General features: G+C 41.5%; 1 protein-coding gene across 1 annotated transcript in view; it reads left to right on the top strand.

Moving 5' to 3' along the window:
• Positions 1-15,943, top strand: part of LOC144824276 (zona pellucida-like domain-containing protein 1) — a 260,372-nt gene that overhangs the window by 48,900 nt on the left and 195,529 nt on the right. Inside the window, exon 6 of the mRNA XM_078683407.1 lies at positions 5,023-5,109. Coding sequence (XP_078539533.1) covers positions 5,023-5,109 — 87 coding nt within the window. The remainder of the gene's footprint in view (positions 1-5,022; positions 5,110-15,943) is intronic.

Genomic DNA, 15,943 nt, shown 5'->3' with positions numbered 1-15,943 from the left:
TTACTGATGTGTGCCACGACGACTGCTCCTCTCCGGGTCCTCTCGCTTCCCCCTTCCCGACTCTCTCTTTTCTGTCTTTCCCTCTATTCCCTCTTTGCACTATCCTTATTATTCTGTTGCCTTCCTCTGGGCTCCTGGTTGTGTGTTGGATCGCTATGGTCCGATAGTTGTTTTGGTTTGTCCTCTGGTTGATGCCCGATCTTACGGGCCTGATCCTATGCGTGGTGACATTTAGGCGTGGTGGTCGGCGCACACTACTCTTTAACGCGGCCGGCCCGCTTGGGATTTCGGTGGAACGCTGTGAATGAGACTGAAGTGCTTACTGACCATGTACACACAGTATGTTACTGCAAAGGTTTTTTTGTGACGCAGCCGGCCCCTTGGGGGTTGTAGGCTTATCGCTGTGTAACTGTCACCTTTTCTCCTGCGTACTCCCTTTTGGGGGTAAAATAAAAACAGACGTTAAAGTAAAAAAAAAATCTTTTTTTTAGAACACATAAATGCCATAAAATAGTTAAAAAGGTAGAAATAGTAAAAAAATAGTATGGAGTACTTCATACAATCCATTTAGAGTGCTTAATCCTAAGTGCATACCTAAATTTGGTCACGCCCAAAACTATTACCCTGCTTGTATCTGTATACAAGGTACTCAACACCTCTAGGTAATGGCCAGGACCCACTAACCTGCATAATAGATCTATCCACTTTTTCCACAAGGTTATGTAGTTTGGACAAAAGAATAGTAGATGAACAATGGATTCTGAGCTGACTTTTCATGAAGGACGAGATCATTGCTAAAAGCATTACAACGCTACCTAATACAAAACAGTTTAGTAGGTAACGTCTTGTAACAAAATTGTAAAAAAAAGTTTGCATGCCAGGGTGGAACTATTTCATCAATAGTGTCCTCATAACGGGTAACAAATTTAAAATTAAGGACTTACTGGGTCAAACTACCCACTGATTTAGCCAACTCCTTCTCAGCTATTGTTTCCCAGAACATCACTTTAACCCTTGCCCTCGGGATAAGAGCCAGGTTTTCCGGATTTAACCAGAACGCCTCTATCCCAAGCCTCAGCAATAAATCCCTTAATGTACCAAACCATGGAATCGAGGTTACCTGGGAGAGCTTCAAAACACCAGACGGTAGGGGATAAGCTCTGCAACAGACCACAAACGATACCAAAACATAAATAATTCGTAGTCTAATTTGTAAACCAGCTGTCTATGTGCAAGATCCAAATAGAGAGGGGTCAGCGGTGTACTGGGAGGGAAATCTAAAAGAGATCTAAAAAAACGATTCTCTACACTGATCAAACAATTTGTGTTACCGGTACCCCCAAAGTTCTGCTTCATAGAGGGCCACCCCTAGAACCTTGATATTACACATGTCCTTGGCTGGGGCCACTTGCCTAGACAGCGTGTTTCTATGGATTTTACTAATGTAAGCGGTCTTCTGTAATAACAACAGTTTCACTTTTTCAATGTGGGGAGCACAGTGTATGTTGGGGGACAGGCAGATTCCCAGATAATCGAAAATATCTACTTGCTCCAAATGACTACTTCCTACAAGCAAACATCTTTTGGATTGTTTCTCAGTTCCTCTTGCAAAAATTATATCTTTTGCTTTGGTCTCATTTAAAACCAGCCCCGCTCTTAGCAGAACTGAGTAAAGTAAATCAGGAGTTGTTGGAGACATTGCGGGGATTTGGAAACCAGTAGGGTGTCATCGGCGAAAAGGAGAGCAGGAACTGAACTCTTCTTGAGCTGATTTTGGGTGCATCACACCCATCTAGATCTAAAAATTCAACCACCCCATTGATAGAAAGAGTAAAACGTGTGGGGGCTAACACACATCCCTGTCCCTGTTCTCCCCCCACCTAACTTGAGCTGTGTTTTATAAGTGTAATCAAATTAAAATATCTTCAAGATTACCCAGTATGCCCATCTCTTTTAAAACTCTCCATAAACTGGCTTGGGGACTAGATCAAACGCAGACTGTAAATAAACAAAAGCCACAAAAAGCTTCCCAGTCTTAAGGGCAACTTCCTTCCAATAAATACAAAGAAGGCGAACAACCTGATCCAGGGTACTAGTTTTTGCGCCAAATCCCGCTTGGAAATCACTCAAGATCCAGGACTCTAGGATCAAATCCTGGATCCTAGCCAGAATCTGTTTACATAAAAGCTTCTGCAGGGACTCAATGAGGCTTATGGGCCTATATCTAGCCGGCTTAGCTCTGTCACCCTTCTTATAGATGGGGATTATTTCTGCTATTTTACACAAATGGGGGATGGTAGCAGCGGATGTGATGGTATTGGAGAGCAAATTAATATAGGAACCCCAAGGGATTATGTCCTCTCTATACAAGTCATTTGGAATTCTATCGGGCCAGGGGCACTGGCTGGAACACACAAATGGATCGCCGTTTGGGTTTCTTCGATGGAAAAAACAGAGCTTCACCCACATCCTAATGACATAAAAAGCAAGGAAAGTGATCGCATTGACCTGAGGTACAAAAGTGAGTTTGTTATCCATGATAACACCAAGGGCTCTGGCTTTACATACTGGAGTTGGAAGATAGCCAAGTTCTGTATGCCAGCAAAGTGATGCCCACATGGAGGGTGTATTTCCAAACATGATGACCTCTGTTTTGGTTGAGTTTAACCTCAGACAGTTCAGATTCATCCAGTTTCCGATGGCTGACATGTGGTTGCAGAAATTTGAGACCTATCAGAGGTTTGAGGAGGACAGGTCCTCCACGATTTGGGTGTCATCTGCAAAGGATGTAAGATCAATTCCAAAAGATCTGATAAGGGACCCCAATGGTTTAACATAAATGCTAAAGAGAGTTGGACTAAGAGCAGAACACTGTGGAAAACCACATGACAGGATGAATGATTTGGACACAAAAAGGATCCAAAGCAACCTCCTGTATTCTATCTGATAAAAAGGATTCCAACAGATTGAGGGCTAGCCCCTCGATCGATTAAGGAGGTAGGGATTTTAAAAAATATATAGAAACTAATGATAAACTAGATTAAATATTTAAAGTGTTTAAAATATAATTATATGTTATTTAATATTAACACAATTCTACATATAAGACATCATTATTAAGTTGTATTAAAAGCTTTTTTAAATGTAAAAAGGCATTATTTTTTATTAAAACATGATTACATTACTTTTCATCAATTCTATATATTACTTTAACTAGTTGTTATTACAAAATATTTGTTTGTACTTTAGGTTGCAATTTAGTTATAGTGCAAGCTTTAAAAATATAAATTAAATTTAATGTAATATAATACAAATATTATTAATTGACATTTAAATTAAGGGCCGCATTTACAAGGTTTTGGCGCAGAGCAGCGCCACAATGAATCTTGCTGCGCTACCCTGCATCAAAAGGAAAGGGCAGGAATGTGCTGTATCTATGAGATATGGTGTATTCCTGTCCTTTTCCCCTGCGCTGGCACACAATGAACTGCCATGCGCCAACACAGGCACCCTTGCACCAAGGGTGCCTGCTTTGCGGAGATGATTGTTTTGTGTAGATGATTGAATCACAATGAGAGCTTTGTGGTCGGTCAATGCTGCCCAAGTGCCCCCGTGGAGTAAAGTCAGGATGTTCAAATTCCATTGAATATTCTCTGCACAAGTTTGGAAGAATTTCTATACTTTCAAATAATTTGACCATTACCTACTGCTGATGACGAGTTATCGCATCTTCGGTAGACAATACCAGCCATCAGCTTTTATTGGTTGAAATGTATCCACAGAAAAAGTAACCCAGGAGTTATTTTTGTGTTGTGTTGCACTCCGGTAACAAGAGCCTTATTCCACTAACAATACTCAATATTTTCATCTTTCCCCCCGGCTAATTGACCACACTTGCTGATTAAAATAAAGTTTATGGGGCAGATTATGATGTTGGTCAGAGTTGCCACTGACCAACATCATCATGGAATCGGGACCGACAGACCTTCGATCGGCGGTCCCGACCGCCTAATTACGATGCAACCACACATGGTGTAGTCACATACTCCCATTTCCCTATGGAAGCTTGTGCGATGGCTGTAACCTGGCCGTAGAACAAGCTCCCATAGGGAAATGGGAGGTTGTGTTCATCCCTACACCACGTGGCAGACACCTCAGGGTGCCTTCCACACAGTGCAAGGAAGAACAGGGGGGCACCCTTGGCCCCCAACCAAAGGCTGCAAAGAGAAGGGGGACTTGCTGTGGGGGCCCCCCTACTCACATTACGACAGGCTTTCCATGTTGAAAAGCCTAACTGGAAATCCTTGGGGAACGGAGCATCGTAATCCCAATGGTAGAAACGCCATCCATTGGGATCACAGGTTGGTCTCCGACTGGCTGATGGGCTCCTTGAGCCCATCGGAGTCCAGTTTCAATTCTGATGGCCTAAAATGTAATTAGGTGGTCGGAATTAAAACCCGACAATCTCGGTCAGATTTGAAACGGACAATCTCGATCGGAAAGCCTTTGACCTCAGGTCGAAGGCTTTCTGACTGAGATCATAATAAGCCCCTAAGTCTTAAACTTTAGATCTAAATTCACATTGGATGGTTAAACAAATGTTATTTCTCCTGGGACAGTAAAGATGTACTTTTCCTAAAGCAGTGACTAGTAAATTTGAATTCATTTTTAAAATGGCTTTGTTTAGAGGTTTCCATTTCTTTAGCTATTTGAAATGCCATCTGCTGTTTTCCAATCCTATCCGGTGTGCACGGCTTAGCCTTAAAATGTATGTGGTACCAAACAGTGAACCAGCAGGTATTTTAGCTAGACCTGGATCACCTCTACACATAAACAGATATGACTATTAATTAAATATAGCATTGTAAGTGTATTTCCTTGGTAATTATCGCAAAGCGTGGGAAATAATGTACATTTTGTGTTACCCTAATTAAATGCTTTCTAATGTTTTTGAAATCCAACATTAATTGTATGTATAATGTGTAATCAGAATTTCTCACAACAGGTTTAATTCGTTCCTAGTTTCAACGTTCTGCTAGATCAGTGCTTTGCAACACCAACTATGATCGTCACATCTGTAGAAGAGGACAGACACAACTTTTTTACAGGGTACCGCAATATTTTATTACTTTTTTTAATGCTGAGAATTTGTGTAAATGAGCAAATCAGTGTTGAGTAGAGTTGAATGATACATTGTACAGTGTGAGTGAGGATAAAAGTTTGGAATGGTGTCAAACAATGCTTTCCATCTGGAGAAAAAAATGTGTTTGAAAACACATATTATTACATCATTTACTCAGTTATAATTATACACTGAGAGAAAATTCATTGTGTAAAGTTTGCTATTAGAATATTCTTTCCATTGCAATACAGTGATACATTTTCCAACTGGAATTCTCTGATTTGTTGTAACTTCAAACTTCTCGAATCTACTCCAAATCTTGCAGTGAACGTATGGTGTAGATTTCTGACTTTTACAAGTTGGACTTTGAAAAACATTCTTGGGTCTTCCTTCGGCTTTCTAAAATACTCTACACTGGAGAGTAAACTCTCTAATGTATGTTTCAGGCAATATGATACATTAAAGAATCACTTCTCCAGTGTGAGGAATGGCATGGGACAGAAGGAAGGCCCAGCCATGCAGCACAAGAGCAAATGTAAGAGGATGTTACAAATAATCCTAGATAACACCAGGGAACACTTGTGGTACCTGATACCAGAAAGCGCTGATTCTACACCCTCCCCAAAATACAGAAAGAATGCAGGGGCGTAGCTTTAGGGGGGTATTACCCCCCCTTGATATATTTTCTAGTAAATATTTAGGTGCAGATGCTTTCAGTCAGGTATGGTGAGGCGTTTGTCAGATTTCACCAGGATTTTTTACATGCCACAGACAAAAATGCACACACACTTTCTCCATCTCTGTTTTGAAATTCTTGAAAAATGTTGGTAATTTGCAAAATATTGTGTTTTCTCTTACTTAGTACCCCTATCAATCCACATTCGTCTCCCTTTCTACTGCCTCTTTAGCCCCTCTCATGTGCCCTGGTTGTTGTATAATGTATTTTAACATTATATGCCAGCGTGATTATTGGAAAATCTGAAGCTCACCCCCCCCCCAATCTTACTGACCAAGCCACACCCCTGAAAGAAGGAAATGGTGAGCATCAAATTACCTCTGGTACAGGAGCTCTGACTGGGACGATATTTAGCTAGAGCTATATGTAAGAAGTGCTCAAAGTCATGTCCAGGACCTTGCCGGTCTGCTGGTCACCCTGGGTGCTATTGCCCTTTACCAAGGGGAACATTACTAAACTTCATGGACATCGAGGGACTCTACACGCATTCCGCACATGAATGGGTTGAGGACTTTTTCTCTCAGAACCAACCTCTTACAATGTAGTCAAGCGCATAGATCTCATATGAGCACACAGGTACTACATGTTTGTAAATAACATATATGTATAACAGACAGGTACTGCTATGAGGACCTAGATGAGCCCGCAATTCACAGACCAATTCTTTACACAATTGGAGATTGACTTCTCATCAGGGCTGGAGTGGTCTTTTATTCCACGGGAATTTTCCCGATGGGTTGGAGCCATTGGCAGCCATTTTGGGAAGCCCATGGCCGAGCCTAGGGCCTCTGCCACATATCCAGCTTTCCACAGAAAATTGCAGCAGGCACAGGGGGCTTCAAGATAGAGAGAAAGAGAAATGGTGGAGATATAGATGTAGAGAGAGAGCGATCGGAATGGGAGAAGATAGAGAGAGAGCGCGCGCGCGAGAGAGAGAGAGAGAGAGAGAATGGTTTGCATTACAGAAATACAGCTAGAAGCATACGACAAGGGACATGTTTGAGCCTTTTTGCCAGAGCTGCTTTTGGGTCTCCAATCAGACCTAGCGGGATATTTACAAAAATAATGTGGAGCGCGACACCAAATTATGCAATGCCACGCTACAAAAAAATTTAAATGCAGGGATGCGCCATATTCAAAAGAATATAGCGCACCCCTGTGTTTACCCTAGCGCCGGTACAAGAAAAGCTGCCTAGAGCCAGCGCTGGCACCCTGCTGCTATGTGGCAAGAGTGCCTGCACTGCAGAGGTGATTGTTTATGAACAAGAAGGGACAGCTTCCTGCACATGAGTAATTCTTGGCAATTTGCCCTCTTTATATGTGCTGGAGAATGCAGCACACATATAAAGGGCAGAAAACGAGGAGAAATTATTCACCATTCTAAGACCAGGTATTCTCTGGCATTCGTTTTTAGTGCTGCCTCCGCCTTGTAAATCTGATGCTACATCAAAAAGCAATGGGTGTTGCTGTGGAAGGCCCACTGCAGCATCCGTTGCTTGCCCCTTTGCCACAGAGGACTGCAGCGGAAAGAGGCATATTTACATGGTGGCATCAAGCCACGCTAAGTGGCTTAGCGCTACCTTGTAAATATGGGAAAGGCCTCCAGAGCATCAAAAAAAGTGATGCTCTGGTGGTGATAGGAGCTTGTACATATGCCCCCTTGATTCTAATTGTGACTAATTACCATTATGGTAGCAGTGCTAATTTGATATCATGCTTCTGATTTGGGCTGCTGGGGAGCAGAACCTCAAACAGTTTCACAGCAGATGTGATGTATTTCACTGATAAAGAATCTTAAGCTTGTCTACTGTACAGAAGTGTACATTTCCTGAGCATTGCCATCACAATAAGGACTACCCGCTGCAAACCATGGCATTTCGCACACCAAAAGACTGAAGTACCAAAGTGCACACACACCATGGCAGTGTATAGCCAAGACTATGATACTTAAGAACAAGTTCACACAACTAAATAGCCCACTCTTTGTCAGAGACTAGGACTGTGCTGACTTAATTGTTTGAATAATCTTGTGTTGAATTAGCATAGTCTTTGTATTGTATTCTAGGGTAGTGTTTCTTTCCTAGGGTGATATGTTGCTGGTTGCTTTATATCTATATCTGGCATGTAATAGACTCCAAGGTAAACATAGCAGGTAGCTGACTCTCACCCACCACCCTTTCCAAGAGGAGTCTCAGAGTGCCCAGACTTCCATCTCATTTAACCACCTCCCTCACAGTTCCTCTCTTGCTGCAGCACGTGGTAATCTTATCTATGTAGTGGCAGACCTTCATATCAGGATGCTCATTCATTATACACGACCACCGAAATTATGCTGCAAGCATTGCTGATTGTATTTTATGATCCAGTGTAAACACATTACTTTTTACTGTGTCCTTCCATGGGAGTGGGAGTTTGGGGGCAATATTCTCACACTGTAATATTTACACAGGCATAGTTGTATGACTATTTAGTAATTTATCATTTTCAGTTTTATACAGGTTGAACTTAGCCCAAGGACGTGAGTGAGCTTTACATGAACACCGGATTATATTACATGTTTTTAAACTTGTGCAGATTAAGTGATTTGCCCAGAATCACAGGATGTTGAGTCGAGGCTGGGAATCGAAACTGGTTCAACAGTTCTAAGGTCAGCAGCTATGGCTGTTAGGCCACATTATCTATATATCTATCTATTAATCTATCTATTAATCTATCTATCTGGCTATCTATCTGTCTATCTATCTATCTATCTATCTATTTATCTATCTATATATCTGAAACAGTGGGGGTCGCCACTGCGAAGTTATAGGTAGATCAGACTTTACATATCAAGAGCTTTTATTGTGTTGTCAATAACTTTGGGTTAATTGGACGAATTTTCACAAAACTTTCAAACACAAACTTTTCCCCACCTCAGAACCCACAGAAATTCACAAGTTATTGTTTACTAACCTAACTAAAACTTGTGCCCCCACTATGTTCTGCTTATAACCTCACAGACTGCATCACTCATGACATGCTGAATTACATCATTGATAACATTGTACATGTCATCCACCTCAAAAACTACTGAAATTTACCAGTTATGGTTTACTAGGCTAACTAGAACTTGTTGTGCCCCTATCCTGCTCTGCTTATGACTTCACAGATTGCATCACTCATAACATCACTGATAACATCTGAGCTGACATCATTGATGACAACACTAGGCATGGTGGAGGCAAATGTTCTGGGTGGCTCAGTGAACTTCGATGGTGTATTTCACTGGGTTTTTTAGGATTAATATTTTATAAATTTTAAATTACATTTTTACCTAAATACAACATCCCTTTAAAGTTTAAACTTAGTTTTTTTCTGTAAAGTTCTGCGGTTTTTCAAATGTAAAGTAAGATATTATTACCATACCTACCTATGATGTCACTTTATCCTTTGAATTCTATCTGTCTATCTATCTATCTATCTATCTATCTATCTATCTATCTATCTATCTATCTATCTATCTATCTATCTTGATGTATGTGTATCTATATATATATATATATATATATATCTATATATATATATATATATAGATATATATATATATATATATATATAGATATATATATATATATATATCTATATATATATATATATGTATATATTACCTACTGGCGGTCGCCAGTAGGTAGTTATAGTTAGGACCTAGTTTCCATAGGAAATCCGCAACATTCTATTGGGAATAACTTTGGCGCCGGTTGATGAATCTCCGCGAATTTCTCAAAGAAGATGGCCCGCTCCGTTCCGCTCCTTCCCTGAAAGTCTCGGGAAGATTTGTCAAGCGGGGGCCGAGAAAAAAGGGGGGTCCCAAAACGTGTTTTCCCCATGTTAATTTCCATAGGACCTTTAGACACGGCTACAGCCCGAACCGCTGAACGGAATTACACCAAACTTGGCAAAATGGTAGAGTCTGGTACGCAGATCATGCTTTTGTTTAACCCCTTTGGCGCTGATGACGAGCTCATCGTCATGTAACGCGGTTTTTAGAAAAAAGCCGCGTAGCGCGAAAATCGCCGCAGCGCGCATGCGGTTAAATGGTGTAAATCCCTCCAGTAGTTGCTGAGAAAATTAAAGTTAAAATCAATTATATATCTATAAGCGCGCATCGTGCGCGCACCGTGCGCGCACCTCGCCGTGCACGAGCTTCATGCTGATTGGCTGCCACTGTCTGTCAACACTTGAAAACAGAAATTGATGGCAGTCATCTTGTGCCTCAGTAGACTGAGGCTCAAGAAAGCAGAAAAAAAAGTGTAGAACTCAAAAAGGGGGCAGGGTAGAAGCACCCTGACCCCCTAGGCCTGCTCAGGGGGTCCCACAGGGACCCACAAGGCGAAATAAAAAAAAATCATTTTCGAAAAATCGCGGGGTGCGCGCACCGTGCGCGCACCCCATGATTCCCCCCCCCCCCCATTATTATTTTTTTTTTTTGCCTTGGGTGTCCTTGTGGGAACCCCTGAGCAGGCCTAGGGGGTCAGGGTGCTTCTACACTGCCCCCTTTTTGAGTTCTAAACTTCTCGAGCACAAGCTGGATGCTCATTGGCTTTCAACACTTCAAACCAGGAAGTGTTGGCAGCCATCTTGTGCTCGGTAGACCGAGGCACGAGAAAGCAGAAAAACAAACGTGTAGAACACAAAAAGGGGGCAGGGTAGAAGCACCCTGACTCCCTAGGCCTGCTCATGGGGTCCCACAAGGACCCCCAAGGCCAAAAATGTTTTTTTTAAAAACCTGGTATGTTTATTTAAAAATTACCCCCCAGGGGGACAAAATTGTGGGGGCATAGTGATAAAGAAGTGTGGGGGGTGCCCAATCCCCCCCACACTGCCCCGGGGACCGCCGCCCTCCGGGGCAAAGCAACGCAGCCCCCTGGCGCATACTGGAGGCTCCTGGTGGGCTAGTTGCCTCCCAGGGACACGCAGTATGCAAGGGGAATTAGTTCCCCCTCTGCAAACGCGCCCGTGGGCTGCGCTGCAGAGAGGTGTAAAAAAAGGTGTGGCCTCATTACACCTCTCTGCAATGCAGCCCCCTGGGGAATACTGGAGGTTCCTGGTGGGCTAGTTGCCTCCCAGGGACCCCCAGTATGCAAGGGGAATTAGTTCCCCCTCTGCAAACGCGCCCGTGGGCTGCGCTGCAGAGAGGTGTAAAAAAGGATGTGTCCTCATTACACCTCTCTGCAATGCAGCCCCCTGGGGAATACTGGAGGTTCCTGGTGGGCTAGTTGGCCCCCAGGGACCCCCAGTATGCAAGGGGAAGTAGTTCCCCCTCTGCAAACGCCACTTACAACACACCTATTTTGTAATTCCAATATCTATACACACATCCACTCATTCATCAACAGACATATACAGTCACTCATATATGTACTCACTCATCATATGTACTCATACACTGATACATCCTGATCATCTTGTTACACACCGACTCTCATCCATAGAGTTACTCACACATAACTCATATGTACTAGTTTAAAACATATGTACTTACTCACAAATACACTATTAAAACAGTCATTCATTCACTAACACACCCATATATACACTCATCCACCCATACAGAAAAAAAAATAACAATAACCTATATAGCTACTCACCACACACACTCATCCACCCATACAGTCCTGCACATATGCTGCCTTCAACACATACGAGCAGTAAGTCACTCATTCATGCATCTATGCACTACGTAAGACCTCCCAATGAAGCATACAGACACTCAAACACTCAGACACTCCTACTGATAATCAAACAAACAATAACCTATATAGACACTTATGTATCACTCATATAGCTACTCACCAACACATGCAGCCACTTATACAGAAATGTATATATTTAAACATTACTCACTAACCCATGTACTTATTAAGATACACTTAATCAGTCAGTTATACAATCTATTTTTCACCAAAAAAGCAGCCATTTATTCACTTATATACCCATTTCTTCTTCCAACAACCTTCAGAAATACATATATGAAACATATTTAATTTTCATCAGTAACGTCATCAGTGATGTCATTTGAGATGTGACGCAGCGGCGGTGCAAAAGATGCGCCATGGTGCGGGCTATTTACAACGTGACACATCTGGGAGATGCGTCACGTTGTAAAGCCCTGCGCCTTAAGGAGGCGTTCTGGTGCAGGGGGGGGGCATTCCTGTGCAGGAACGCCTGCTAAAAGTGGCTAAGTGAAATCTACAAGATTTCACTCAATCACTTTTAGGCCAATGCTATGTCAAAACCCTGCGCCTGCTTGAAGCAGCATTAGTTGAATGGGCCCCCCAGGAGCATTGCTGGAGCTGCATCGCGCATGCGACGCAACTCCAGCAATGCGACACCTTTACGGCACAGATGCGTCACGCATGTGTGCCATTTTTGCCCCATGGTGCGCCACATTGTAAATGTGGTACATCAGTGGTGGCGCACGGGTGGTTTTGCTTGTCGTAGGTTACTTGGCGCATCCCTGCTTATTTGCAGAGATGCGCCATGTAACGTACATCTGTCCCCTAGTTTCAGTCACTCTTTTACTTCACTATCTTCAGTCACTATACTTCCTTTACCTCACTCATTTGCTCAGTCCCTTACTCCATTTTTGTCATTCATTTCATTTAGTCATTTATACACTACACATTCATACAAAAGAAAGATGACACAGTGCGTAACAAATAGAGCTCTTTTTGGAAAAATAAGTTAGTTCTGAAAAGAACTTTTTTTTGTTTTGTTGTTTTATATATTTTTTTTCTTTTTTGAAAGTTTTATATTTTTTTTGATTTTTCTAACAGGAACAGAAATCTTCAACTGAAACACTGTTCAACAGGAACAAAATAAATTCAAACTTTGAAAAAATTCATCTTCTCTGGGAGCATTGATGTTCATTAATTCTCCGCTCGATCAGAGTGAGGCTCTGCTCCCCGTACACAATAATTTCAAAACATTTGTTACATCTCATGTGGACTTTTGTCAAGAATGGTCTTAAGTCCAACTCTGCAGTGGATGGAGATGCAGGTGGTCCTCCAGATGATGTGCTGGCCACAGCTGGTGGTATTTGTGTGGCCAGAGCTCTTGTTGATGCCTGTGCAAATTGCACAGGGTGCACTCGTCTAGCATGCCTTATCATTGTATGAATTGAAAAGGAGTACTTTTTTGAAGGGTTTCCCCTTGACAGAATAGTGCTACATATAGTGCATGTGACTTTCGGGGCATTCACTTTTTTTAGCCCTTCAAGAAAAGTAAAAAATTTCCAAATGTAAGATTCCTTCCCTTTTCTTTGTGGTAGCCGATATTCTTCCCCAGAATCAGAAGATGAATCCTGTCTTGCAGCCATTTCAGAAAATTCTCAGGAAAGTTGCAAAGGCTCCTTCTCCCATGAGAGTGAAACAGATAGTGAGGGAAGTGGGTGGGGTTTTTGAAGATTCTAGAACAGAAACTACTTTTAACCAATGAAAAGTGTTGTTTTCGAGTCACATGACTTGACGTGCGCACTCGGGTGCGCGCCCGTGGTGCGCGCACCCGGTCGCGCACGTCGCTTGAAAATGGCGTTCTGCCCGATTTACATAAAAGTTTCAAAACGTGAAAAGGAGGCAAGCTAGACACTCCCTGACCCCCTAGAGTTTCTTAGGGGGTCCCAGAGGAATCTCGACGGGCCAAAAAACCCTTTTTTTTGTTGAAAAAATAGCGGGGTGTGCGCACCCGGTCGCGCACCTCACAATTTAATTAAACAAAAAAAAAAAGGTCAAGTCATGTGACTCGAAAACAACATTTTTCATTGGTTCATAGTAGTTTCAGATCTAGAATCTTCAAAAACCCCACCCATTTCCCTCACTATTTGCTTTATTCTCCTGGAAGAAGGACCCTTTTTGGAGCTGGAAGCAGAAAAAACAAAAGGATGGCAGAAAGACAGGAAAGAACATTTTCTTCTTCAGACTCCCACATGAAATATCGCCAGCAAGCCAAGAAGGGGAAATCTTCTTTTATTTGGAAGTTTTTTACTTTTCCTGAGGGACTAAAAAAGGTAAATGCCCCTAAAGTAACGTGTACCCTTTGTGGTACTGTTCTTTCAAGGGCAAACCCTCTTAAAAAATACTCTTTTTCAATCCATACTATGATAAGACATGTAAAAAATGTCCACCCTGTGCAATATGCCCAAGCAGCCACAAGAGCTCTGGCCCAACAGATTCCACCAGCTGCGGCCAGCATATCTACAGCTCCACCTCCATCGCCAGCAACAGCAGAAATGGACCTTAAGCCATATTTGGCACATGTGCATATGCGATGCAACAAATGTTTTGATGGTATTGTTTTTGGTGAACAGAGCATGAAAGTAATTGAACGCAGCATTCAGGATCATAAATGCTCTGAAAGGAGATAATTTTTTTTATATTTTTCATTTATTTTGTTCTTGTTGAATAGTTTCCAAGTTGCAGTTCCTGATTTTTTTGCAAAAAAAACAAAAAAATATAAAACTTTAAAAAAAGCAAAAAAAAATATAAAACAACAAAAGAAAAAATAAGTTCTTTTCAGAACTCATTCAATTCTCTAAAAAGAGTTATATTCCAAATACACTGTGTCGTTCATTTTTTTTAATGAAAGCCTAGTGCATAAATGAGTGATTGAAATGACTGAGTGAAGGGAAGGAAGGGACTACGAGAAAGAGTGAGAAAAGGGGAGTATGGAGAGTGACAAAAGAGGAGTCGAAGAGTGAGTGAAAGAAGGGGACTATAGGTAGAGGAGTGAGTTAAGGGGAATGAAAAACTAAGGGAAGGGCAGTAAAGAAAGGAGAGAAAAAACAACTTTCAGTGTTTTGATGTTGTATTTATATTCATTAAAAAAACAAAGATTTTCACACATATTTTATTTCGGGGTTAGCATTTAAAAAACCTTTGAAATTCACTAAAAAACGTAGGTTTTACACACGTTAAAGTTAGAAATTAGCATTTAAAAAACCTTGCAAATTCACTAAAAAAACCATAGGTTTCACACACGTTATAGTTAAGAATTAGCATTTAAAAAACCTTGCAAATTCACTGAAAAAACCATAGGTTTTAAACACGTTATAGTTAGGAATTAGCATTTAAAAAACCTAGCAAATTCATTGAAAAAACCATAGGTTTTATATCAGTTATAGTTAGCTGGACAATTTACTCATACAAAACCATTGAAATTCCCACGTTATAGTTAGTTGTACTCACTATAACTGGCGCGCCCGCAAAGCTCTGCTAATGACGCCACATATTACATCACTCATGACATAGTCAGTGACATCACTCATGACATCACTGATGACATCTCAAATGACATCACTGATGACATCATCCAGTGAATGTGTGTGTTTCTGAAAATTTACATTGTATTTAGAATGTAAATGCAGCAACACTGCAATTTCTCTCGTAACGCCTGCACTTGTAAAAGAAAATAACAATAATTAAAATCAAACTGCTTAAAGTCATTTGCTAGTTTCCAAGAGTTAGTCTCAAACCCACACTGAAAGTCGTCCTTGATCACAGCGTCGCCACATGGCGCCCTTTGACCTCCATATTATATGCCGGATAAACTGAATAATACATTGTGAAATGCTACTATTTCTATAGCAGATCTTCGAGGGCATAAACACAGGACACTGGTATTCCGCACATCAGGGTTGCATTGTGCACCAATTGCGACCTGCCAAATGTCAGCATAAATGCCATGTCATCAACCACAGGAGTAAATCATCTCGGGACTACCAGTCCCAGAATGCCATAGGATAGTTCAGAAAAGGATCCAAAGGAGTATCTTTATGTATGTATGTGTATATATAGTTATATATATGTATATATATGTATGTATATATATATCTCAATCATCCTCCATTCGGCTCACCTACACTGACTATCCTGGCGCTCAGGTGGTGTGAGACCCCATATCCGAGCCCAGCCCAGCAACACTCCGCTCCACCAGGACAAGAAATGGGTTGCACTCCTTGGAAAGTTCAATATTTCATTTTACTTTTGGTTCAAGCAGAATTCATTTGTTGAGAAAACAACAGAGACCAAAGCGTTTCGGTCACACTCATA

This window comes from Lissotriton helveticus, chromosome 3_1, assembly GCF_964261635.1.
Source record: "Lissotriton helveticus chromosome 3_1, aLisHel1.1, whole genome shotgun sequence".
Taxonomy (NCBI): Eukaryota; Metazoa; Chordata; class Amphibia; order Caudata; family Salamandridae; genus Lissotriton; species Lissotriton helveticus.
This window is presented reverse-complemented; position numbering and strand designations above follow the sequence as displayed.